Raw genomic sequence first — 26,125 nt, forward strand, 5'->3', positions numbered from 1 at the left:
ATTGGGCTCTCTGCTCAGCGGGGAGCCTGCTTCTCCCTCTCTCTGCCTGCCTCTGCCAACTTGTGATCTCTGTTTGTCAAATAAATTAAAAAAAATAATCTTTAGATTAGATGGTTTTGTTTATTTGCAAGCAGCTCCCCAAGAACAAGAGGAATAGGCAATTAGACAAAGCAAACAAAATTAATTCTAAATTTTTTAAAAAAATTTATTTATTTATTTGATAGAGAGAGCACACAGAAACAGGGGAAAGGGAGAGGAAGAGCTAAAGGGAGAAGTAGACTCTCCACTGAGCATGGAGCCCCATGTGGGGCCTGACCCCAGGCTCCTGGGGTTATGACCTGACCTGAAGGCAGTCGCTTAACCAACTGAACCACCCAGACACCTCAAATTCCTAATATTTGTTAAATTCTATTTGTTATGCTTGTCCACACTATCTTCTGGTCATTCTAATGGAATGTCACTGCAGAGAGGAAGACTGTCCCCTGCAGGCCACTTACTGTCCTGAGACTAAACTGAGCTGAGTGTGAGCACATACCTGCTCCATTCTCACACTCAGTCTCATTTCTATGTTGCAGTTCAATGCTTCCTTGTCACCAGGGACCTAGCATGCTCCAAAGTATGGTTGGAGACAGTTTTGGCTGAAATGGTGGACAGAGCGACTGCCATCTGTCTGATAACTGTACCCTCACACATTTCAATGTGTGCAAGCTTAGACTGTCTCTAAGCAGAAAGGGAAAACAATACCTAATAAGGGCAATACTTCCTTGTCCAGTGAGAAAAACTATTTTTATTTTTAGTGCTTTGGAGATATTCACAAAAATTTCACACTCTTTGTTTTAACCAACTACTGTTTCATCAGGCTTTTGTCCCTAAGTCAAGAAGTAGAAGTCCATAAAGTGGTATACCCTGGAGACATTGCAGGTTCAGTTCTTGACTCTTGCGACAGAGTGAATGTCACAAGAGTCAAATGGACTTTTTTTCGTTTTCCAGGACATATAAAAGTTACATTTATACTATACCATAGTCTATCGAGTGTGAAATAGCATTAAGTCTAAAAAGATGGACAAACCTTAATAAAAAAAATACTGTATTGCTAAAACATGCTAACCATAATCTGAGGTTTCAGTGATTCATAATGTTTTTGCTTGTAGAGAGTCCTATCTCAGTGTTGATGGTTGCTAACTGATCAGAGTCATGGTTGCTCAAGGTTGGGGTGGCTGTGGCACATTCTTAAAATAAGAGAGCAATAAAGTTTGCTGTATTGATTGACTTTTTTCTTCATGAACAATTTCTCTGTAGAATGTGATACTGTTTAATAACATTTTACCCATAATAGAACTTCTTTCAAAATGGAACCAATCCTCTCAAATTCTGCTGCTACTTTAACTAAGTTTATGTATTCTAAGTCTTTTGTTGTCATCTCAACAATCTTCACAGCATCATCACCAGGAGTAGTTTCCATCTCAAGAAACCACTTTCTTTGATCATCCATAAGAATGATGCTCCTTATCCATTAAAGTTTTATCATGAGATTGGACCAATTCAGTCACATCTTCAGACTCCATTTCTAGTTCTAATTGTCTATATTTTCACCACATTTATAGTTATTGGCTGCATTGAAGTTCTGAACCCCTCAAAGTCATCCACGATGATTGGAGTCCACTTCTTCCAAACTCCTATTAATGTTGATATTTTGGCTTCTTCCCATTAATCACAAATGTTCTTAATGGCATCCAGGATGGTGAATCCTTTCCAGGAGGTTTTCCATTTACTTTGCCCAGATCCATCAGAGGAATCACTATCTATGGCAGAGATTGCTTTACAAAATGTATTTCTTAAAAAGTAGGACTTGAAAGTTGAAATTGCTCCTTGGTCAATGGGCTGCATAATGAACGTTATGTTAGCAAACATGAAAACAACATTGCAATATTAACATCAGAGATCACTGATCAAAGACCACTATACCAAATATAATAATGATGAAACAATTTGAAATATTGTGGGATGCCTGGGTGGCTCAGTCATTGTCTGCCTTCGGCTTGGGTCATGATTCCAGGGTCCTGGATTTGAGCCCCACATTGGGATCCTTGCTCAGCTGGAAGCCTGCTTCTCCCTCTCCCACTCCCCCTATTTGTGTTCCATCTCTTGCTGTCTCTCTCTCTGGTAAATAAATGAATAAAATCTCTTTAAAAATAATAATAATGAACCTGGCAATTCACAGACCTGTACCCCTGGGACTAACAATATATTCTATGTTAATAAAAAATTTTAAAAAATTAAAAAATAATAATGAAAAAATTTAAAATATTGTGAGAATTACCAAAATGTAGCACAGAGACAGGCAGTGAGAAAATGTTGGAAAAATGGCACCAAGAGACTTGCTCAATGCAAGGTTGGCACACACTTTTTATTTCTAAAAGACAAAGAATTTACAAAGCTCAATATAAAGTAAAGCACAATAAAATGAGATTTGCCATATTATACAAATATTCTTATATGAATTGCAAATGTTATATGAGAACACCAAGAGGAGGACACTATTTGATGTATACTGTTTGAATTATTATATTAAGCAAGTCTTTAAAATAAAATTGGCTATTACATATAAAACCCTTTTTGGAGAATCTGTGTGCACTTCATGTTTGTTCTCCTCCTACTAGTGGTATACAAGAAGATGGATCAATATGTTGTTGGAATCACAAATGATGGAATCATTTACTACCCTCAAAAGAATTCTTATAACTAAGGGTAGTGGAGAAAGAACATTGCCTTGGTGTTCAATTGATCAAGGTTGTATTTCCATATTTGTTAACAGGCTGTTCAAAAATTGGCACAGGGAATGGATGTCACCAAAGTACCCTATTGCACATAAAGATGTCTGTTGATGACTTCCATACAGGATACGTTGCTGATAAATTTTTTTTCCATTGGATAAGAGCCTTATTTGTGGTCTCTAGGACATTCCTTATTTCTCTTTCTATAATGTGTATGGTTGCAATAGAACCTGGTATAACACCAGAGAAAAGTAACTGTCAAGAGTTATAAAATTAGTCTAATTCTAGTTGATCATCATGGCATACTTTTCAAGAGCAATTTAGAGACAGAAATCACTCATACATGGAACATAAGGAACAGCGTGGAGGACCACAGGGGAAGGGAGGGAACACTGAATGGGAAGAAATCAGAGAGGGAGACAAACCATGAGAGACTCTGAACTACAGGGAAAAAAGCGAAGGTTACAGAGGGGAAGGAGGGGAGGGATGGGGTAACCAGGTGATCGGTATTAAGGAGGGCATGTGTTATGATGAGCATTGGGTGTTATATGCACATAATGAATCATTAAACAGTACATCAAAAACTAAAGATGTACTATATGCTGCTGACTAAACATAATACAAAAATACTGAAAAAAAGAAATCACCAATATTTTTTCCAATGCTGATTAAGTGCCCTTTCTTAGCATACTTATTCATACCAATAACTTTTTAAAGTAGCTATAATTATAATTCCTGACTTAAGGGTGATGATTATAGAATAAAGAAAATGAAGTGATTTATCAGTGATATACTGCTGGGAATTATTAGGTCCAGAAGTCAAGCTTCAGTAATCTGATGCTGATTCTACTAACGAATCTGATAATCATGTTAATATGGCATATAGAAACTAGACAATAATAGTACATAATGAATGGCTGAAGGATGAATACACCTTAGAAAAGCAAAACTAAAAGTAGTGAAGTTATTTGTTGAAATAGAAGCAACCCTAACTCTCTTCCTAAGAATTATGTTACTTCCTATTAAGATCATTGGCTGTTTTTCAGAGAAAACATGACATAGTAAAAAAATGAATAATTGTATAGTAATGCTAGGGAAAATGGAAAATTTTTCCATGTTTTGATAAAACAAAAATATATCAAATAGTTATTATTTCCATATCATAACCAATATCTCTGGAGCACAAAATGACAAAACAACATCCCGATAAATAGTTTTTTAAAAAGTTAGAAACAAGGGTCATTTTGATAAGATCCAACTGTTGATGTAAACTCTCTAATACTGTTGGTGGGAATGCAAACTGGTGCAGCGACTCTAGAAAACAGTATGGGGTTCCTCAAAAGGCTAAAAATAAAACTACCCAGGGATGCCTGGGTGGCTCAGTTGGCTAAATGTCTGTTTCAGGTCATGATCCTTCAGTTCAGGTCATAATTTCAGGGTCCTGGAATAGAGTCCTGCATTAGACTCCTTATTTAGCAGGGAGTCTGCTTCTCCCTCTGCCTGCTACTCCCCCTGATTGTGCTCTCTATCTCTGACAAATAAATACAGTATTTATTTATACAATATTAAAAAAAATAGAACTGCCCTATGATCCAGAAATTTCATTACCAGTTATTTACCCAAAGGATAAAAAATATGCTTTTGAAAAGATATATGCACCCTGATGTATAAACATTATCAACAATAGGATATTGTTATGATAATGATAGCATTATCAACAAAGGCAAACTGTGAAAAGAGTTTGTCCATCAACTGATGAATGGATAAAGATGCAGCATAGATATACAATGGAACATTGCTCACCCATCAAAAAGAATGAAACCTTATCATTTGCAATGACATGGATGGAGCTAGAGTGTATTATGCTAGAAAAATAAATTAGAGAAAAAACACTACCATATGATTTCACTCCTATGTGGAATTTAAGAAATGTAACAGATGAACATAGGGAGGCAAAGAAAGAAAGAGGCAAACCAACTATAGGAAAGAAACTGAAGGTTGTTGGAGAGGAGGTGGGTATGAAATGGTTAAATGTGTGATCAGTATTAAGGAGAGCATTTCTTGTGATGAGCACTGGGTATTGTATGTAACTGATGACTCACTAAAGTCTATACCTTGAAACTAATATTAGACTGTATGTTAACTAACTGGTATTAAAATAAAAACCTGAGCAACAGCAAAAAAAAAAAAAAAAAAAAAAAAAAAAGATGTAACCTTGGGGCACCTGATTGGCTCAGTGGGTTAAGCCTCTGACTTCGGCTCAGGTCATGATCTCAGGGTCCTGGGATCAAGGCCCTCATCGGGCTCTCTGCTCGGTAGGAAGTCTGCTTCCCCTCACCCTCTGCCCCTTCTCCCTGCTTGTGCTCTCTCTCTCTCTCTCAAATAAATAAATACAATCTTTAATAAAAAGAAAAGAAAAGAAAACTACATGTTAATTGAAAATACTTCAGGCATTTCAGAGCTTGGCCAAAGACTCTTTTTTCCTAATAAATGTAATATAATTTTATAGCTACTAAGCTAAAAGGGGAAGCAAACAATGAAATCTAATCACATAAGTTAAATTTAATAAATCTGGTTCATATATATCTTTAAAAAAACAAAAAACCTGACCTACTGCAAAGCCCATTTCTAACAGTATATGTCCTGACACATTTAATGTAAACATCACAGGCCGGTAGAACCATACTTTAAAGGTTTATGATCTAGTGAGGACAGAGAGCAGAATGGGTCCAGAGAGTTGGTCCTCATGTGTTCCTTCTACAGCAGTGACTGAGTAGTCATAACCTAGAGTGCCTCTAGTATTCATTGTTTCTACTTTATAAAGTGGGAAGTGAGCAATGGGTACAACTTATTCAACTCTTTAAAATATGCAAAGGATAATTATGCAAAGGATAACTAACAAGATATAGATAATGTTGAGTGTGTGTTGCTGAATTTCTATGGAAAAATATTAATCATAGAAGTTGATATCATTCTAAACAATAGAAAAATAAAAATAACATTATTTTTAATAAATATATAATAGAACAAATATAATTATTGATAATAAAATGATATGATTAAAAATTGGAGCTGAAAATTATCTATGACACTATATCTTAAAAAAAGAAAGACATTCTAAAACAACTTGAAGGAGATTTCAATGTTTTCCTGCAATGTTCCTTCATGAATGAAGGCCTCAGAAGGGGCTTATACCTGGTTTCTTCCAGTACTAAAACTTTATGTGCACCAGTGTAAATAGTAATATAAGGTTTTGGAAGGTCAAACAGATTTAAGATTTCATACAGTAGTAAATCTTCAAGGTAGAAAATGTCTATAAACAAAAATCCAAATGTATTAAGTCTAAAGAGATTACCACAAAACCTAAAATAGACCTGAAAGTGTTTATACTGAATTGAGGAATACAAATTATTTTCTTCTTACAGGATGAATCCTTGAGATTGGCACCAAATGGATTTGGGCAATAAAGCCAATTTTCTAACTTTCTCCTTAAAAAAGGTATGTTCTCACTAACTGCCCACCAAAATTTTCATAACCAGAAAATTAATATGGAAGATTTTCAATTATTTTAAATACTTTTTAAAAATGCTAAACCTATTCATATTTTATGAGTATTATATAAATTTCACTTGAAATGTGTCTCATTTGGAAGATTTTCCTAACATAGCTATATTCTCATGTTTTATTAAAATTATTGGAATAAGTTATAATATTAAGATTTAGAATAGCAATGCTCCCAGTACTTATTTACAGAATTAGCCAGGCTATGTTTCTAGTCAGACTGAAGGAAAATAGATTTCTGTAACATGAAGTTGTGATAATTCATAAACAAATTGTTCTTAAACCCACTTAAATGAGGAAGGAATGGGCCATAAATAATTAGATATTAAGAAAGACAGGGATGGGGGCGCCTGGGTGGCTCAGTGGGTTAAAGCCTTTGCCTTCGGCTCAGATCATGATCCCAGAGTCCTGGGATCGAGCCCCACATTGGGCTCTCTGCTCGGCAGGGAGCCTGCTTCCTCCTCTCTCTCTGCCTGCTCTCTGCCTACTTGTGATCTCTGTCTGTCAAGTAAAATAAAAAAAAAAAGAAAAAAAAAAAGAAAGAAAGACAGGGATGGGTTTTGGTTATTTGGAAAACAAGATTAGGTATCTTTTGTGTATAACATTCTCAAGGAGGGGAAAAAACGGAATCTTTTTATTCCCACATTCCATTGCTAAGAGATACTTGTCTGCTTTAAATAAGGACATTGAGTTTTTTTTAGAAGCTTTATAAAAGTATTTTAAGTCTGTAAATATTATAACAAAAAAGATAAAATTTGAGGAATCATCAGATAGGTTTCAGAAGTCATGTACAATGCTAAAATATTAATAAATCCAAGACAATTCTAAAATAACGAAATAAAAGTTAAAGTCAAACGTTTATCAATGATGATCATTGTGTTTCATTAAGAAAGGAGGCTGGATTTGAATTGTGGACAGCATTGTGGACAGCAGTCACCCTGTTTTTGCTGTCCCGATGCATTTCCACAGAGAGATATCAGGGTAAGAGAAACCATAGCTCTTATCCAAAGCAGTTACACTCTCTTAGTATACAGTTTGTAAAGCCTCTGTGGGTACCGGGGTGGCTCAGCCAGTTGGGTGACTGCCTTCGGCTCAGGTCATGATACTGGACTTCCAGGATCAAGTCCCACATCCATCTCTCTGCTCAGTGGGGAGTCTGCTGCTCCCTCTGACCCTCCGCTCTCTTATCCTCTCTCTCTCATTCTCTCTGTCTCTCTCAAATAAATAAAATCTTTAAAAAGAAATCACCAGTGGAATGTAGAGGGGAAAAAAGTAAAACATAGTTTAAGCCTGGATTCAGGAAGTGATTGCACATTTTAGAACAATTTAATTCTCTGGGGAAACGCTAAGAAATGAAGAACCCTAGCCATTTTTAAATGACTTAATAAAATGAAAAATGATTGATATGCTTTGAAGAATAGTTATTATCTAAAAAATGAAAACTGAAACAAATTTATCCAGAAAATGCAGACATATCTTTTTTTACTGAGATGGTTTCCCTAAGAAATAATTTTCAAAAGTGGTAACTTCAGAGTCAAATAATATCCTTCCCATTAATAATGCCATTGGCATAAAATTCTACTCAAAAGTAATTCTTTATCTAAATTACATTCTTTGAAATAATTCTTGTTTCTAACAAACCATTAGTTCTTGCCTAATAATGATATCAATATACTCTGATGCCACGTTATCTTCTACATTTTGTTTCTTGTAATATCTTCATTTATGAATATATTATATATTTGAATGTTATTGTTAATTTTTTTTATTTTTGCTTTTACTTAAATTGGATCATTAAAAAAAATTGGAGCAGCTCTTTTCTGTTTAAAACACTAGTAGTAAGGATAAAAGAAATGATAATACTAGATTTAGCTTTTTAGTTACCAATATAATAACTATGAAATACAGGAATATATTTGATATCAAAATATGAAACTCATGAAAAACATTCACTTAGTTAAATACTTCTTTCTTTAATATGGGATTAATTTAATTTCTATTATTATTTAAATTTGATAAAATTATTTTTTCCTTTTATCTTTTTCTTTATTCTACTCATTTTAACAATTATTTTTAGTTGCTTGATTTAAGCAAAATTTTAATCAGTATTGTCTTAAAATGTTCTTTACCAGCAAGACTGCCTTTAGAGGGGCGCCTGGATGGCTCAATGGATTAAGCCTCTGCCTTCGGCTGAGGTCATGGTCTCAGGATCCTGGGATCGAGCCCCGCATCAGGCTCTCTGCCCAGTGTGAAGCCTGTTTCTCTGCCTGCCTCTCTGTCTACTTGTGATCTCTCTCTCTGTCAAACAAATAAATAAAATCTTTTAAAAAAGGTGACTTTAGAATGATTTGCTGTATCTACTCTACATGAGACAGGGTTATTTTTCTTATATGTTTGTTTTACAATTCTATTTAGCAAATCTTTAAATGTGATATTTTTATTACAATCACTTCAAGAAAATTTGCATGTGAATTACAAAGACTTATTTCTGGACCATTTGATAATTGCCAATGTGATACCTCATCACCCATCACCCCCATAATTTCCTATGTAGTTTTAACAAATAAGACCCTAGGATATTCACCCATATCACTATAATACAACCATGAGAACAGGGAATTTGACATTGTCTATTGTTGCTCCTTACACTTAATTCATGATTCACCTGTTCAGAATCATCTTGGTATGGAGTTGTCATGGCTCTTAAATTGCCTTAAATGGGAAGAGTACCTGGCCTTACCCTGACTCTAATAACTTTGACACTAATACTTTGTTTTTTTGTTGTTGTTGTTGTTTTTGTTTATTTATTTATTTATTTATTTATTTTTGACAGAGAGAGAGTGAGCAGGAGGGGGCAGAGAGAAAGGGAGAGAGAATCTTAAGCAGGCTCCAGGCCCAGCACAGAGCCCCATTCGGGGCTCAATCTCAGGTCCCTGAGATCATGGCCTGAAACAAAATCAAAAGTCAGATGCTTAATTGATTCAGCCACCCACATGCCCCTAATAGTTTGACCACTATTGAAGTTTTGACACTACCGAACTACCGAAGACTGCAGGCCAGTTGTTTTGTGGACTGTGCCTCCAATGGGTTTTTCTGACATTTCCTTATGATTAGAATAGATTAGATCACATCACACTAGATTAAATTAAATTATGCTGGGTTTTGTCATTATTACATTAAATTAGACCAGATGTTTCTCATGGTTAGATTAGGTTTATTATACAGTTCTAGGAGGAATGAAAGAGACCTGATAATCTTTTTTTTTTTTTAAATAAGTTGCTGTTTCTATGGATAGTTTGTTGTTCTTATTGCTGTTGTTGTTTTTAATTTTATTTATTCATTTAACAGATAGAGATCACAAGTAAGCAGAGAGGCAGGCAGAGGGAGAGGAGGAGGCAGGCTCCCCACCAAGCAGAGAGCCCGATGCGGGGCTTGATCCCAGGACCCTAGGATCATGATCTGAGCTGAAGGCAGAGGCTTTAACCCACTGAGCCACCCAGGCGCCCCAAGACCTGATATTCTTCTACTAACTGTTATATTCTACTATCATACCATCAGGCATAATGCTTTTTATTTGTTCCATTAATAAAACGTTAATTTTGATCAACTTGTGAAGACTGTGAAGTCCCCGTGAAGTTACTCTTTTCTCTTTTGAAATTGTAGTAAGTACTGTGTAGGGAGGTACTTTGAAACTATTAAGTGTTCTGTTTCTTATTGAAGTTTCTACTTATTTACTTATTTTTGTGAAGATAGATTCATGGTTTCCTATTTTGAATATCAGTTTGTCCCAGATTTGTCAGCAGGTACCCTTAAAGCAGCTCTGTGTCTTTTGACATATCTCCATCATTCTTTAAGCACTTTCTAATTTTCTGGGACAATAAAATGATTTGAACTTATCTTTTACTTTCTAGGCTGCAGTCAACCCAGCAACAATTTTTCTGTAGGGTTCTGGCTCCTCGTAGTGGAGGGTGGTATTAAGAAAGTGAAAACTGGTTGCTGGATGTGCTCTTGCTGTTGGGGACTCTGAACCAGGTACTCTCAGGAAGCAGGATAAGGTCTGTGTACACGCACACACACACACACACACACACACACACACACACCCCAATTGTATAGCAGTATTTCTTTCTTTCTTTTTTTTTTTTAATTATTTTTGTTAACATAGAATGTATTACTGACCCCAGGGGTACAGGTCTATGAATCATCAGGCTTACACATTTCACAACACTCTCCATATCACATACCCTCCCCAATGTCCATAATCCAACCCCCCTTTCCTACATATAGCAATATTTCTAATTCTAATCCAGCCCCACGGGGTTTATTTCAGGCTGGCCTGCCACACTCGCAACTCTTATGTCTGACAGTGAGAAATCAGGCTCCCATTCCTCATCCCCATATCTACTTGGTTGAATCACTTTCTCTCTTTCTCCATCTCCCACCAACACACATAGAAAATCTCTCCTTGTGCAGCACAGTCAGCCATAATATTGGCTGAAATGAATATTCTATTCATTTTCCTGAAAATGATTTTGTAAGAGTATCACTGTGATTATACTAAACACTATGTATATTTTATCAAAAATTTAAACTTAAAACATATAATGTTAGTATGGAATGCAGTATTCTAAAAATTAAAAAAAAAAGAGAGATGGCCTTTCAAAAAGGCTTGTTCCTCCTCAGTCTAATGCTGGCTCTGAAAGGGGTAAGCTTTAACTATCTACAAACCAAATAGACCTCCTCCTTTGCAAGGTTTGCTAGCCACGTGATATTAGGAGGTTCATACAATTCAACTACATTGAACTAGGTCAGATACTGCATTCACACTTCCTGTGTTTCCTCCTGTCTGATTGGCTGACAGGATAATTACTGTGCCTTGGCTTTCACATCATGCTGATAGGCATCTGATCACTGAAATTGAATTACTAAATCCAGTTGTAGAATGAGATTCAGGTTACATGAGGAATTGTATTTAAGGATGGCACTTTGGGTATTTTCCAGCTGGGAGGTAGCACAGGTGCCCAGTTAGGTACAGACAAAACACAGGGAGTAACTTCTCTTTCCTGTGGAAGCTAGTATTTTAAAGTTCTTTTTGTTTGAAGAAACAATCAAAGAATATGCAGCACTCCAAAGTCATAGAGGAAAAAGTACTAAAGAATTGCATTGGATAGCTGGTAAAAACTATAATGCATTTTTACAAATTTTCTAATGTTTCTGGTGTTTCTTTTAAAAATTATTCTGTGTTGTGATTTTTTTCCTCATTCTAAATATTCACTTTCATGCCCAATTTTATTCCTAGTTTTACTTTTTTTTTTTTTTTTTTGTAATGAGGCCCCCAAATTGAATAAACGAGAGGTCCCAGGACATCTGAACATATTCCTCTTGATCAGCACATGAGGTACTCTAATGTCAGTGTACCCAGTGCTAAGAATCAGTAGGCTATCAGTCAATTATCTAGAGTACTGGTTTTTCCACTTTATATAAAGTATCTGTTGGTCATTCCTTCTTCTCCTAGTTTCAGAAAATAAAACAGAATTCGAGTTTCTGTTTTTCCTTTTTTCTCTAATCTCCATGGTATTTCAAGTTCCTCACCAATTAACTGCCCTTCCTAAATTTGAGACATATAACATCTGAGATTTCCATAAGGCACCAGCAGTCAGGTACAATGGGGTCTGGGCAGGACATGTGCACTGGAGGTTATCAGAGCAGAAATGCCAGTTTCCTGGTAAGACCTCTTATACTGGAGGAGCTGGCCTGGCCTTAGACATGAGTGAGGACAGCCATCTCTAGAACTGGGCTGCCGGTGGATTTACAAAGCTGACAGCCTCTATAAGTAGGAAAGAGGACTATCAATTAAGGTTAAGAAGGAGAAATATTTATTAACTTTGGAGGAAAGGGAGAAGGTTTAACGTAGGTTTTGGCAGATTAGACAAGAGGACAGAATTCTGTGAGACAGAATTAAAGGCTTTCTTGAGGTGCAAGCTCAGAACTCAACACATGGTGAGTTTTTTCCAGCTGCATTCAGCTACACTGTGGTCTCAGAGTGAGAACTCAGGCACTCATTTTGCCCCAAGAGTCAGATAAACCAGAGCAGTTAAGAGAGGACAGGCCTTACAGGCCTGTGGCTGTCATGAGGGTAATTACCAGTGCAGGCCTGCGTGCAGGCTTCTCCTCTGCCCCTCTTCTGACCCTGCACCCTTCCAGCCCACTGCCCATGTCTTGTTGGAATGGGTCGTCTCTATCCCAGAATCTTGGTGGCAGCTTGGGAGCATCCGTCCACCCCATCCCTCCCATCCTGTCTCATGGTACAGTTAGAAGACTATTTTGAAGATGGCAAACTCAGTCACTTCTCAGGCTTGAAATTCTTAGGGGGCTCCTTTGTTCTTCAGATAAGTTTCATATTCCTTTTTTTAACAGCTTCCCCTCCCCACGCAAGCAGCAGCATTAGCTTCCATACCCAAATTACAGACATACGGAATGTTTCTTAGTTGTTTAAATGACACATCTTTCTTTGTACACCTGGAAAAGTTTACCCATTACTTCCTATATGCACAATGCCCACTTCTCCCACTCACCAAACTCCAACCCTAACTAAAAGACATTATCTGAACCCTTTAATAATCATTTATCTTTCAAGTTTATTTAAGGCCTCCTCCAAAATGGCCCTTCTAAATTCCTTGGTCATCTAGGCTTTTGGGGAGCTCAGCTCTCCTCTCCAGATGCAAGGGATCCCTGATACCTAGTTAGGTGCTTGGGACATAGAGAGTACTTCATGAATATTTGTAGTATGAATTAATTCATAAAAATACATTCACATATCGATTAATGAATTGCCAACCATTACAGCACCCCATGCTTTGTTAGCTCCACTGAACAGAAGAAATTGAAGGTCAAAGTGCCTACTATATTTGCAAAGGGTAATGTATTTAGTAACAGAGTTGTCATTTTTTGTCAAGAGTCTTGTTCTGAAAATTTTGTTCTCTCATCACCTGGCTGGCTTTCTCATTTTCATTTCTTTCTAATTTATCAATGCTTTTCCTGAAAGAGAAAGAGGTAATATAGTATATTTAAGAGCACAGATGTCTAAGACAGACTGCAAGATTCAGATCCTTCCTTCTGGCATTTACTAGCTATTGTGACCTTGAGCTATTTACTTAAACTCTCTTTGCCTTCATTTCCATTTAAGTGAAATGGGAAAAATAATTGCTTCATAGTGGTGTTGTAAAGTTTAAGTAAATTATTATTTCAAGAAACTGAGAACAATACCTGGCACTTATGTGTTAGCTATATATAAGGGGTAACTATTATTATTTCATTTTTCTAAGTACTGTTATAGCTTCCTATCAGAAGAGAGGGAGAGAGATTTCTCTATTAATGGTACCAGGGCAGATGTTCTGTTGTCCAGATCATTAAACTTGCCTTTAAATTTGCCTTATCCAAGAGATACCTTTCTGGAGACTGAAGTCTACAATCCATACATCTGCACAGGACTGTTCCCTCATGGCAGTAGATGGCTGGGTTACAGAAGACTCCCTTCAGAATTGCTTCCCAGACCCAAATCTCTGAGTCTGGATGCCCTAAACCAATCATCCTCCAGGCACTGATCTGAATGCAGGAAAAGTATCCATTTAACACTGAGTCTTATGTTCACTCCTCTATTCTTGAGATATATCACATTTCCATTTGGGAAAAAGAATCCTCAGCAGACAATTTTGTGTGCCAAATGTAAATTCATGAAGCACAGAAAATTAGTGTTGTATTGATTAATGGTAGGAGAGCTTTCTTATTTACATACCACAAGTAAGAGTAAAGTTATGTTCTATTGAGCATCTAAAAATATTTATCTCCAGGCCTCACTAACTTACGTAACAAATTTTCCCAAAGCAACTAATGAGCTAATAGGAAATTATATAGAAAAAAGATAAATGAGAAGTGCTCTTTGATTTTAATTTGGGCAGAGAGCAAATGCACGGGCACTTGTAGATATTTGAAATGGCGGTATAAATTGGTATGACTTTTCTAGGAAGGAATTTAGATACCTAAACCTAACATCTTGAATATGTTGAAATATTTTCCACCCAGGATTTGCTAAACTCAGAATTTAGATTAAAAGAAATAACTAGAAAGTTACATAAAAGTCTGTAGGGAAACATCAATTCTTTGCTATTGACTTTTTGTGTATGTGGCTTCATGTTAACTTAATGTTATGTCTGCCACCCTACTGATATGTAAGCTCAGTGAAAGAAGGGAGTTTTTCTGCTTTTTGTTCCCCCAGCCATATAATAAGCACTTAGCAGATTCCCTGGTGTATGTCAAATATTCAACCACTAACTATTATATAAATTAGTCATTGTTGTGATGTCTGATGGAACAAATGAGAAAGCACCTAAATGTGTAAATAAATATGGCCAAAGGATGGGATACATTACATCTACCAAAAGGTCAAGGTTTTGTTGTTTGGTTTTTTTTTAAGTATATTGACATAAAAAAACTCCACATTTTTATAAAAGAAAAGATTACAAATCATATAATCCTAACATTGTAAAAAAAATAAAGAGAAATGAAGTAGTGAGTGGTTACATGGAGCCACACATAATTCTTATTCTCTCCTTTAAAACTGTCCTTATTTCAAGTAATACCATAAACTGAATTATTTTTAAATGCTCAAGCTGCCTTTTTTTTTTTTTTTTTTTTTTTTTTTTTTTTTTTTTTAATTTAAGAGAGGCTTGTAAAGACCATCTAGCTACTTGGAAAATGATTAGGAAATAATTTAAATCTAAATAAGAATATAGAAATGCATCCTGGATTCTACTATGAAAAGGTTACAGTAGTGTAGGACTAGGAATTGACAAAACTGACTTGTTAGAGTACTGAGTTTGGGGTTTTTTTTCCTTGATCTTTTCTTTCTCCCTTTCTTTCCCTCTCTCCTCCCTCTCCCCCTCCCCCACTTCCTTTCTTCTTCCCTCTCTCTAATTCTTTCTTCTGAATTCCACCGGTTCTTTGGCTAAAAATTTAAATTAGAATCTCATTCAATTAGATTAAATTATAATTCCATTAGCTGTTTTGGTATTTATTTAAAAAACTGGAGTTGGGCCTGCTCTCCTTTTCTTCAGACACTCCTACATCTTTTAGGAGTGGCCGGGGCCTTCTTTACTAAAAATCAACTCAAGTATGTCAGAGTTGTTCTTCCTCCAGCTACCCCAAAATAGAACCAGAACCATACAGAGTAATCAGCAAACGATGACCTTTATTTTTATTTAGCTCTTGTGCTACTATGAATGTTAGCTTTAATCAAGGATTATTTTGTAGGGAAGAAAAATTATGAACATTTCTGAGGTAATAATATTTTTTTGTTTCTCAGTCTTCAGATACTTTTGATACATTTCATTTACGTTGTAAATATTCCAGCATTTTCTACTGAATCTTTAACTAGAAGAAAATAATCAACATAAAATGCAGCATTTTCTACTGAATCTTTAACTAGAAGAAAATAATCAACATAAAATGCAGGGAATTTAGTTCTTCTTGGCTACACAAACAAGGTCAACCTTATCAAGGATTTAATTATCATCTTCCAAGCCTATAGACCTCAGAGTAAAAACTGAATGCAGATTATTATTTAGGTTTTGTAAATTATTCCCAGTTTGCATCTTAAAAATGGCTACAGAAACCATTTAGAATTTTACAGAATTCTCGATGACTTCCCATTCCAATTATTTCGTGTATTGCTGGAACTTTAATTGATTTATGACAATTATATATTCTTTGGTGTACTCAGAAGTACCTAACTCTGACACTTAAAAAAAAGGGGGTAACCTACTCTGAGATTTAAAAAAAAAAAAAATCTTTCTTTGCACATGCCTTCATATTTTCTGCATTTTCCAATTCAAGTCTTCCCTAAGACTTTTTTCCTGTTTTACTTAAAAAAAAGAAAAACAAACAAAACAAAACAAATATGGTGATAATTGAAGTTTAAATTAATACTATTTTCAGTTGAATTTCTCCTTCAATGAACTAAGCTTTCTGTTCCTCTAGCTAGACAGAGAGACTACAGAATCTTCTTAGTAATTACTTAAACTGATATGAGGGTACTTATATACTTCTCTGCATTCTATTTGTTATATATATTTTTTCTTTTATCTTTATCTTTTATGTCCTTGCATCATTTTCATGAACTACTTATGAGCACAGAACCATTGGTAAGGAAAAGCCATGAAAATTTTCACTACCTATTTATTGTTCATACCTTGAGAATCTTGCACATAATCTCATAAACGGAAAATGTTTTCTCTGCTCGGGTCCAGTCCCATGTTGTCACCTTGAAAAGATGAGAAACTTTTATGTCATTTGTTTTAGAAAGGTAACCCTGATTTCCCTCTTTATTTTACTTATATATTATGGTACGCAAATAAACTTTCCCATATGTACTATATATATCAGTTGTGGAGCTATTTATATAGAGGTCCATGTGTGGTATTTTGGTTTCCTCTCTTCTAAGTTTATCACCATTTCTCTTCCTTTGTCAGCAAGTGTTTTATGTTCTATGTAACAATCTTCATTTGCCCAATGTACTTACATATTTTAAATAATGTGTATATTATCTACATATAAATACTAAGTTTTTATATTCCACACACATAGTAATTTTGCCACCAGTTACATACAAAGTAGAATACTAGTTGTCAATGCTGGCTTTAATTTTTTAAAAAGACACATTTATATCGGGAAGTTATTTCAGGTTGTGAAGGTCTTGTAACATTGTGAAGACACCAAACACCACAGTGATGTCATTTCACTTTTTTATGTTTAAAACATGTATTTGTCTAGTCATAAGAAATTTTTCATAGTAGGAATATAGTAAAATATATAAATATTAATGGCTTTTTTCCAGCCTTCTGGGTCCTTTGAACTTTGTGTAGACATAGGCCTACAAAATAGCAACAGGTCAGACTTGATATTTCCAAAACCCTATGTAATTTCAAACTAGTAAGTGAGTGGTCTGGCATTTGATATTTATATTCAATAAATATTTATGGAGAATCTACTATTGTGTAAGGTACATGTCTCCAGAAGAAAGACCTTAGGTCCATAGGTACCCATACATATTTAATACAAAGACCAATGACTAGAAAATAGGATATCAAAATGCTATTTTTTTTTAATTTAGATAGACCTGTATCACATAGACAAACATGTTTTGAATGTCATAAATTCCTGGACAAAAATGCCTTTCAGGGTTATAAAGTAAGTATTTAATGCTAGAACATATATTTTTAGGAAGATATTTTCAGAACATTTGGACTGTTTTCCATTTTTTTCTGTATTTTATTTTTAAAATATGTCGGTAATATGGTATTTACTATTATTAACTTGATGTCATTCTGTAATGATAATATGGATAAAAAAACACTGGATGAAGACACTTACTGGAGGTGCCAAAAACTTGTAAAGACATGATCCCCTCAGGGCTAGAAATGTTGGTGAGTACACACGGTCTTGCAAAGGGTCTTGCTCCCGTGCTTCACACCAGCCCATGTAGACTATCTACAAGAAAATTGAACATGATTAACAGTAAGTAAAAGAAAAGTCTCATTACAGATATGTACTTTTCATACCTTGAATATTTTAATTCTCTCATAAAATTATCAAAGTAATAGATGAAAAAATACATTAGACAGATATACTTTCTAATAAGTGAATGTAAACCACTCCTAAGAGTTTGTTTCCATCAGCATTTATCAAGTGTTTGCTTGTCTTGTGATCCAATTTGGCATAAATTATATTTCCCACTCTCCACCAATTCTACTATAAAAATGTTTCTTTGTAATAAAATTTATTGACTTATCCTATCAGTTTCCCAATTAGTGGCATTTTACTATGAGGATGTGCTCCCAGGATAAAATATTTAAGTGGGTAAAGGAGATGAGTTAAAGACAAGTACCTTGTGTCACTACCACTGTTGTGGCATACTACACCTCCCCTCTAACTGACAGGATGAGATGATAACTTTTCTTGTTTTAATCACAAATCTAATATGAATATAGTTTATTCAAATATTATTCATATATTAAATGGCAATGACAGTAGCACTTTTGTCTCTAGACCTTAAATATTGGTGGGTCAATTTCCAAAATGAAATCATCTGAGATAAGACACTCCTTTCAATCATTTCATTGTCGCGAAGCTCAAATATATACACAAGCATTAATTCGATGAGTTTTATATTCCTGACAATATATTCATATGTCATTTATATCTTACTATAACTCTATGTGATAGAAATATCTGGGAGGATTTATTTCCTACCTCAAGTAACCTACTTTGATTTTGTGGTTGCTCTTAGACTTTTGTTCTTAGACTTTTGTTCTTATTGTTGTTTGGAGATCTGTTATGACTAATGGGGTATTAATGCACATGACACAAGTAGAGCTGGGCTTAGTATCTTGTGCTTCTGCCATTACTATGAGAAAAGCATACCCAAGGTATGTGGGATCAACCAGAGCTGAACTACCTCCTGGACAAAGTTTAGTCAAGTCTAGGCTAGTGGCTAATTCAAAACAACCAGTTCACTTGCAGAGAGAAATAAAACACAGATAAATAGACTTCCCATGTTCCCGGGTTAGAAGAATTATTTTTAAAAATAATAATATCCAAATTGACCTAGGGATGCAATACCATTCCTATCAAAATCCCAATGGCATGCCTTATAGAAATAGAAAAATTATCTTAAAATTCATATGGTACCACAAAAGACCCTGAGCAGCCAAAGCAATATTGAGCAAGAAGAACAAAGCAAGAAGCATTGTACTTTCTGATTTCAAAAAATATTACAAAGCAATACTAACCAAAACATAAGATATGGGCCTTAAAGGAGATATGTAGAATGAAACAGAAGTGAGAGCCCAGAAATAAATCTGTGCATTCAAGGTTAACTGATCTTTGACAAAGATGCAAGAATGAGCAATGAGGAATGGATATTCACTTGAATAAATGGATTGGGAAAACTGGATAATCACATTCAGATAAATGAAATTGGATCCTTATCTCACCATATACAGAAACGAATTAACTCAACTCAACTCAAAATGAATTTAAAACTTAAATGTGGGCCCTAAAACCATAAACCACAAGAAATGCAATTTTATTTATTTTTTTTTAACTTTTTATTTTTTATAAACATATATTTTTATCCCCAGGGGTACAGGTCTGTGAATTACCAGGTTTACACACTTCACAGCACTCACCAAAGCACATACCCTCCCCAATGTCCATAATCCCACCCCCTTCTCCCAAACCCCCTCCCCCCAGCAATTTTAAAACATTATGCATTTCGTGTGTATATCTCCCAAACTGGTTACAATTTAAAAGACAGGAAGTGACAAACTTTCATGAGGACATGTAGCAATGCAAAAGCTCATATAAAACTGGTAAGAGTTTGATTCTTCACTTCCAATATCAACTCAACACAAATGTGTATACATATGCACTGAAGCACATGTATAAGAATATTCATGTAGCAGGGTGCCTGGGTGGCTCAGTCAATTAAGCATCTACGTTTGGCTCAGGTGTTGATCCCAGGGTCCTAGGATCAAGCCTCATGCTGGGCTCCCTGCTCAGTGGAGTCTGCTTCTCCCTCTGTCCTTCCCTCTGCTGGTACTCGCTCTCTCTATGTCAAATAATAAACAAAATCCTGAAAAAAAAAAAAGACTACTCATATAGCATTATTCTTCCCTAGTTCCAACTATGTACCAGATAGTTCAAGGTATTAAAATGAGTACCCTAAAAATATTTTATAGATTAAAAATAGCAGTAAATTGTGGCATAATAAAGCAGTAGTATACAGCAAGGAAAATTAGTAAATTATAGTTAAGTGGAAAAACATAAATGAATCTCACAGAACATAATGCTAATTGAAAGAAGTAGATATGGAATAATAAATACACACAAACATATATAATTTGATTCAAATAAACTTGTTTTGGAATGCATATCTGGTTGGGAAAAAAACTGTTGTCATAAAGCAAGACAATTACTACCACTATTGTCAGAATAATGGTTACTTTAGAAGACAGCAGACCAGTTGTGATTGGGGAGAAGCAGCATGGGGAAAAAGTGTAAGTTACTAGCAAACTACTTTTCTTGACCTGGATTATAGCTGTGTAGGGGTGTGGCTTTTGAATAATCAAGAAGCACATCTGTGTTTTATGAATTTTCTTTACATGCATTATGTTTTGTAAAACCTGTTTATAATAGCATGCAATGTGTGTTTTTAATAATATTTTAATAACAATCTCATATAATAGAGCTTTGTTAGTTTTATGGGAATAAAAGTATTTTGACAAATATGGTTAAATTGCAGTCATTCTTGGGCCACTGGAAAGAGATGAAATTTTAGTTATTACAAATGATTTAGTCATTGTATCACTTCACAATTAGGCCAGAATCTTTCATTTTAACTCAATTTGATAAAACTTGTAGCTTATGTTTAAGACTCCCTTGTATTGGCAAGAGAAAAAAGAATTGAGTGGTATACATAATTATAAGGAGGAAATATTTAAGTTTCTTTAACATTGTGAAATTTCAGTTCATTGCCTCCTCTTCTATAATTTCCTGGAAGCTGAAATATTAAGAACAAAATACTATATTTTTCAAGTAATATCATTGAATACAATTTTATTATTTTGAACTGAGTGTGTAGCTTTGGGGATGCATTGATGATATAACTAATAAAAATGGGATTATCAGATCTGTTTGGGATATTTATTCATGTTTGTTCTCCAGGCCAACAATGGCTCTTATCTTCTTTTGGTCTAAAACAAGGAAAAGAGGTTCTTCTCAATTGTGCAGAGATGTCAAAAGACACACTTTGGTATTCATCATTATCAGGACTCTTGTGAAATAATTATATGTTTGAGGAGATCGAGCCATTTTTAGTAAATTCTTCCCACGCATGTCACAGCAAATGATAATTCTTTTTAAAAAACTATCATTTAATCTTAAAAAAGTATTAAAAACCAAATGGACCATATAGACATGAGTATTTCAAGTGGTATATTTTAGAAATAAGGATAATTAAAAGGAAATGGTTTCTCTTGCATATGAAATGACAAGAGGACTTCCAAAATGTATAATTTTAAGATAAATATTTCAGAAGCTTAACTATTTTTCAGCTTTATTGAAGTATAAATGGACAAATGAAATTATAAGATATTTAAAGTTGTACATTTTGATGATTTGGTAAACACATATATTATGAAAGGATTATATCTAGCTAACACATCCATCAACCATACATACATATGTATGTATTTTATTTATATAGATAAAAACATTTAAGTTCTACTCTTAGCAAATTTCAGTTATGTTATTATACCATATCCTCAGACTTTACTCATCTTATAGGTGAAAGTTTATACCTTTATACGAACCTCTCATTTTCTCCAGCCCCTGGCAACCACTTTTCTACTCTCTACTTCTGAGTTTAATTTTTTTTTTTTCTATTCCACATATCAGTAACGTTATGGAATATTTGTCTTTCTCTGTTTGGTTTATTTCAATTGACATGATGCCTTCAAGATACATCCCTGTTGTCACAAACAACAGGATTTCCTCCTTTCTCAGGGATTAATATGAAAGATATCTCACTTCCCTTTTCCCTGTCTGGCTTATTTCAATTAACAGATAATTCCTTTATCCATTGATTTGTTGATGTATATCTGTTTCCATATCTTGGCTATTGTCAATAATACTACAATGAAAATGGAAGAGAAAATATATCTTTGAGGCCCAGTTTCCCTTTCCTTTGGGTATATAGTCAAGAGAGGGATTGCTAGATCATATGGTAGACCTATTACTAATTTTTTTTGGGAAGCTCCATACTGTTTTCCACAGTTGGCAGCACAAGTTAACATTCCCACTAAAAGTGGAAAATTTTTGCCTTTTCTCCACATCTCCACTCTTTTTATCTCTTATCTTTTTGTTGATAGCCATTCTAACAGGTGTTAAGGTAATATCTCACTGTGGTTTTGATTTGTATAAACTTGCTTATTTTATTTTATTTTATTTTATTTATTTATTTTTAAAGATTTTATTTATTTATTTGACAGAGAGAAATCACAAGTAGATGGAGAGGCAGGCAGAGAGAGAGAGGGAAGCAGGCTCCCTGCTGAGCAGAGAGCCCGACGCGGGACTCGATCCCAGGACCTCAAGACCATGACCTGAGCCGAAGGCAGCGGCTTAACCCACTGAGCCACCCAGGCGCCCCTAAACTTGCTTATTTTAAATGACATGTGTAATTATCTGAAAACACAACTGATATTTAAAGCCTGCACTGCATAGCAGCATTTTGTTACTTTAAATTTTATTTTAGTCTATGTTATTATTTTGCCTCTTTTAAGTAAACTTCAATTTTTTAGAGCAGTTTAACGTAATTGAGTGGAAGGTAGAGATTTCCCCATAGACTTCTTGCCCCATACATATACTGCCTGTGTGTCTCTCCCACTATCAACATCCCCCTCCGCAGAGTGATACATTGTTGTAATTGATGAACTCACATTGATACATCATTATCACCCAGAGTCCATAATTTACATTATGGTTCACTCTTGGTGTTGCATATTCTATAGGTTTAACAAATGTATAATTACATGTATCCATCATTACAGTAACATACAGAATCATTTCACTGCCTTTAAAATCCTCTGTGCTCTGCTGATTCATCCCTCCCTTCCAAGCCTTAGAAACCATTGATTTTTTTTTAAACTGTCTACATAATTTTAGCTTTTCTAGAATGTTATATCTTAGGATCATAGACTATGTAGCCTTTTTGACTGATTTTCTTCATTTTTTAATATACATTTATGGTTTCTCCATGTCCTTTCATGGTTTCATAGATTGTTTCTTTTTAGTGCTGAGTGATACTCCATTCTTGGATATACGAATTAATTATCCATTCACTTATAGATAGCCATAATGGTTGCTTTCAAGTTTTGGCAATTATGAACAAAGTGCTAAAAATATCAGTGTGCAAGTTTTTGTCTGGGCATGCTTTCAACTCATTTAGGTATATACCAATGAGTGTGATTGTTGAAACATATGACAAAAGTATACTTAGTTTTGTAAGAAACCACAAAACTATCTTCCAAAGTGGTTATACAATTTTTCATTCTCACCAGCAAAGTATGAGAGTTTTTTCCCATGGGGCGCCTGGGTGGCTCAGTGGGTTAAGCCTCTGCCTTTGGCTCAGATCATGATCTCAGGGTCCTGAGATTGAGCCCCACATCGGGCTCTCTGGTTGGTGGGGAGCCTATTTTCCCCTCTCTCTCTGCCTGCCTCTCTGCCTACTTGTGATCTCTCTCTCTCTCAAATAAATAAGTAAAATCTTTAAAAAAAAAAAAAAAAAAAGATGGTCTCTTCCTCTCCCCCTACCCCTCCCTCCACCCCCCATGCACACACACACTCTCCTCTCATTTTCTCTTTAAAATAAATAAATCAATAAATCTTGAAAAAAAGAAACAAAGAAAGAAAGAAAGAAACTAGCCAGAGATTATCCTCAAATTTTTTGTAAGAGGATTACCTCCTGAGATTAGATGAAAGGAATATAAGATGGGAGACCACCAATCTGACTAACTCTGTGACCATAGCTCATATTCAGAGCCTGATAGGAATTCTTTTTAGGCTTTCTCCCTTAAACAACTTGAAGATGATATAGTTGGGTGGGCAGATTAATTTATATTGCTAATTAAGTTGCAACCTAGTTCTTTAAGGATTTGAAATCAATGGTCATTATCTTTAAAATGTTTGGAAAACTAGAAATATAACTCTAGAAGCAGTTCAAAGTTCACCAGTTCCTTCATTTCAATCTCCAAACTTTCCCTGTTTACCTTAAAAGATATATAACTTGCATTCTTCTCTGTGCCTGAGATATTCATGTTAAAGTACAAACTTCAGAAAGGTCATTCTTATCAGTAAAGAAACAAAAGAAAAAAAGATCACTTAAACTTATTTTAGATGTTTATAGCAGCATTGCAGCAAGAGCCAAATTATGGAAATAGCCCCAAAATCCATCGCTTAATAAGTGGGTAAGGAAGATGTGATATGTATACACACACACACACACACACACACACACACACACACACACACACAGGGAGATATTACTCAGTCACCAAAAAGAATTAAATCTTACCATTTGTGGTGGAGGGAACTAGAGTGTATTGTGCTGAGTGAAATATGTCAGACAAGAAAAGACAAATACCATATGATTTCACTCATATGAAGAATTTAAGAAACAAAACAGATGACCATGGGGTGAGGGGAAAAAAGAGAGGGAAGCACACCATAAGAGACTTTTAAATATAGAGAATACACTGAGGGTTGATTGAGGGGAAATGAGTGGGAGATGTGCTGAGGGATGGATATTAAGGAGGACTCTTGTAATGATCATTGGGTGTTATATGTAAGTGATGAATCATTAAATTTATACTTGAAACCAATTTTACCATATATGTTAACTAACTAGAATTTAAATAAAAACCTGAAAAAAAAAAACCACTTAGTTTTAGCCATTGAAACAGGCAGCTTCATTTACCAGAAAAACAACCTAGAAACAACTTCTATTATAACTAGTAAAATGGGAGCTGTAAGGTCTCCGCTCATATCTGTGTGCATGTTTAATGTGTCAGTGCAGATGTGTGTTATTTTCTACCTCTGGTTCATATTATTAAAATTAATTTGTAAAAGATCTCTATTTAATTGATTTAAACAAATAAGTACTTACATGAATTAATTATTCATAAAAGTCTCAAACTTAGTAGAAACTAACCCAAATGTTTTTCAGGTTCACATGATTTGAGACAATCTTTGGCAATAGAAGCTAATTTAAATTTGTTTTAGTTAACATAAGCATGTCTTCAGAGTACCAACATTAATTAAATACACTGCAGACATGCAGTTCCACCTAGGCTTACTAATCAAATAAGGTTCTGTTATTTTTTAAAAATCATTTTTATTAACATATAATGTATTAGCCCCAGGGGTACAGGTCTGTGAATCATCAGGCTTACACATTTCATAGCACTCACCATAGCACATACCCTCGCCAATGTCCATAACCCAACCACCCTTGCCCTAGACCCTCACCTCACAGCAACCCTCAGTTTATTTTGTGAGATAAAGAGTCTCTTATGGTTTGTCTCCCTCCCAATCCCATTTTGTTTCATTTTTTTCTTTCATATTCCCCAACCCCCCTGCCCTGCCTCTCGAATTCCCCATATCAGAGAAATCATATTATAATCATCATTCTCTGACTGACTTAATTGGCTCAGAATACTACTCTCTAATTCCATTTGCATCACTGCAAATGGCAAGATTTCATTTTTTTGATGACTGCATAGTATTTCATTATTATATTCTATATACTATATATAGTATCTGTATATAGATATAGATATAGATGTATACAGTGAAATTGTATCCATTCAATTTTTCTTCTTTATCCATTTATCCAATTCTTCTTTATCCATTCTTCTGTTGATGGACATCTAGGTTCTTTCCACAGTTTAGCTATTGTGGACATTGCTGTTGTAAACATTCATGTGCACCTGAATGGATCCCCTTTGGATCCCTACATTTGTATCTTTAGGGTAAATACCCAGTAATGCAATTGCTGGGTCATATAGTAGCTCTATTTTCTACATTTTGAGGAACCTTCATGCTGTTTTCCTGTGTGGCTGCACCATCTTGCATTCCCACCAACCATGTAGGAGGGCTTCCATTTTTCCTCCTCCTCA

At 34.9% G+C, this 26,125-nt stretch overlaps 1 protein-coding gene across 2 annotated transcripts in view; it reads right to left on the reverse strand.

Moving 5' to 3' along the window:
• SNTG1 (syntrophin gamma 1) overlaps positions 1–26,125 on the reverse strand; it is a 623,364-nt gene that overhangs the window by 91,844 nt on the left and 505,395 nt on the right. For both annotated transcript variants that reach the window (XM_082719661.1, XM_082719662.1), the window contains 2 exons: positions 17,763–17,879; positions 16,582–16,653 (listed from right to left, as the gene is read on the reverse strand). In XM_082719661.1, the coding sequence (XP_082575787.1) occupies positions 16,582–16,653; positions 17,763–17,879 (189 nt within the window). The remainder of the gene's footprint in view (positions 1–16,581; positions 16,654–17,762; positions 17,880–26,125) is intronic.

This window comes from Mustela nivalis (genome assembly GCF_964662115.1).
Source record: "Mustela nivalis genome assembly, chromosome: 2".
NCBI classification, from domain to species: Eukaryota; Metazoa; Chordata; class Mammalia; order Carnivora; family Mustelidae; genus Mustela; species Mustela nivalis.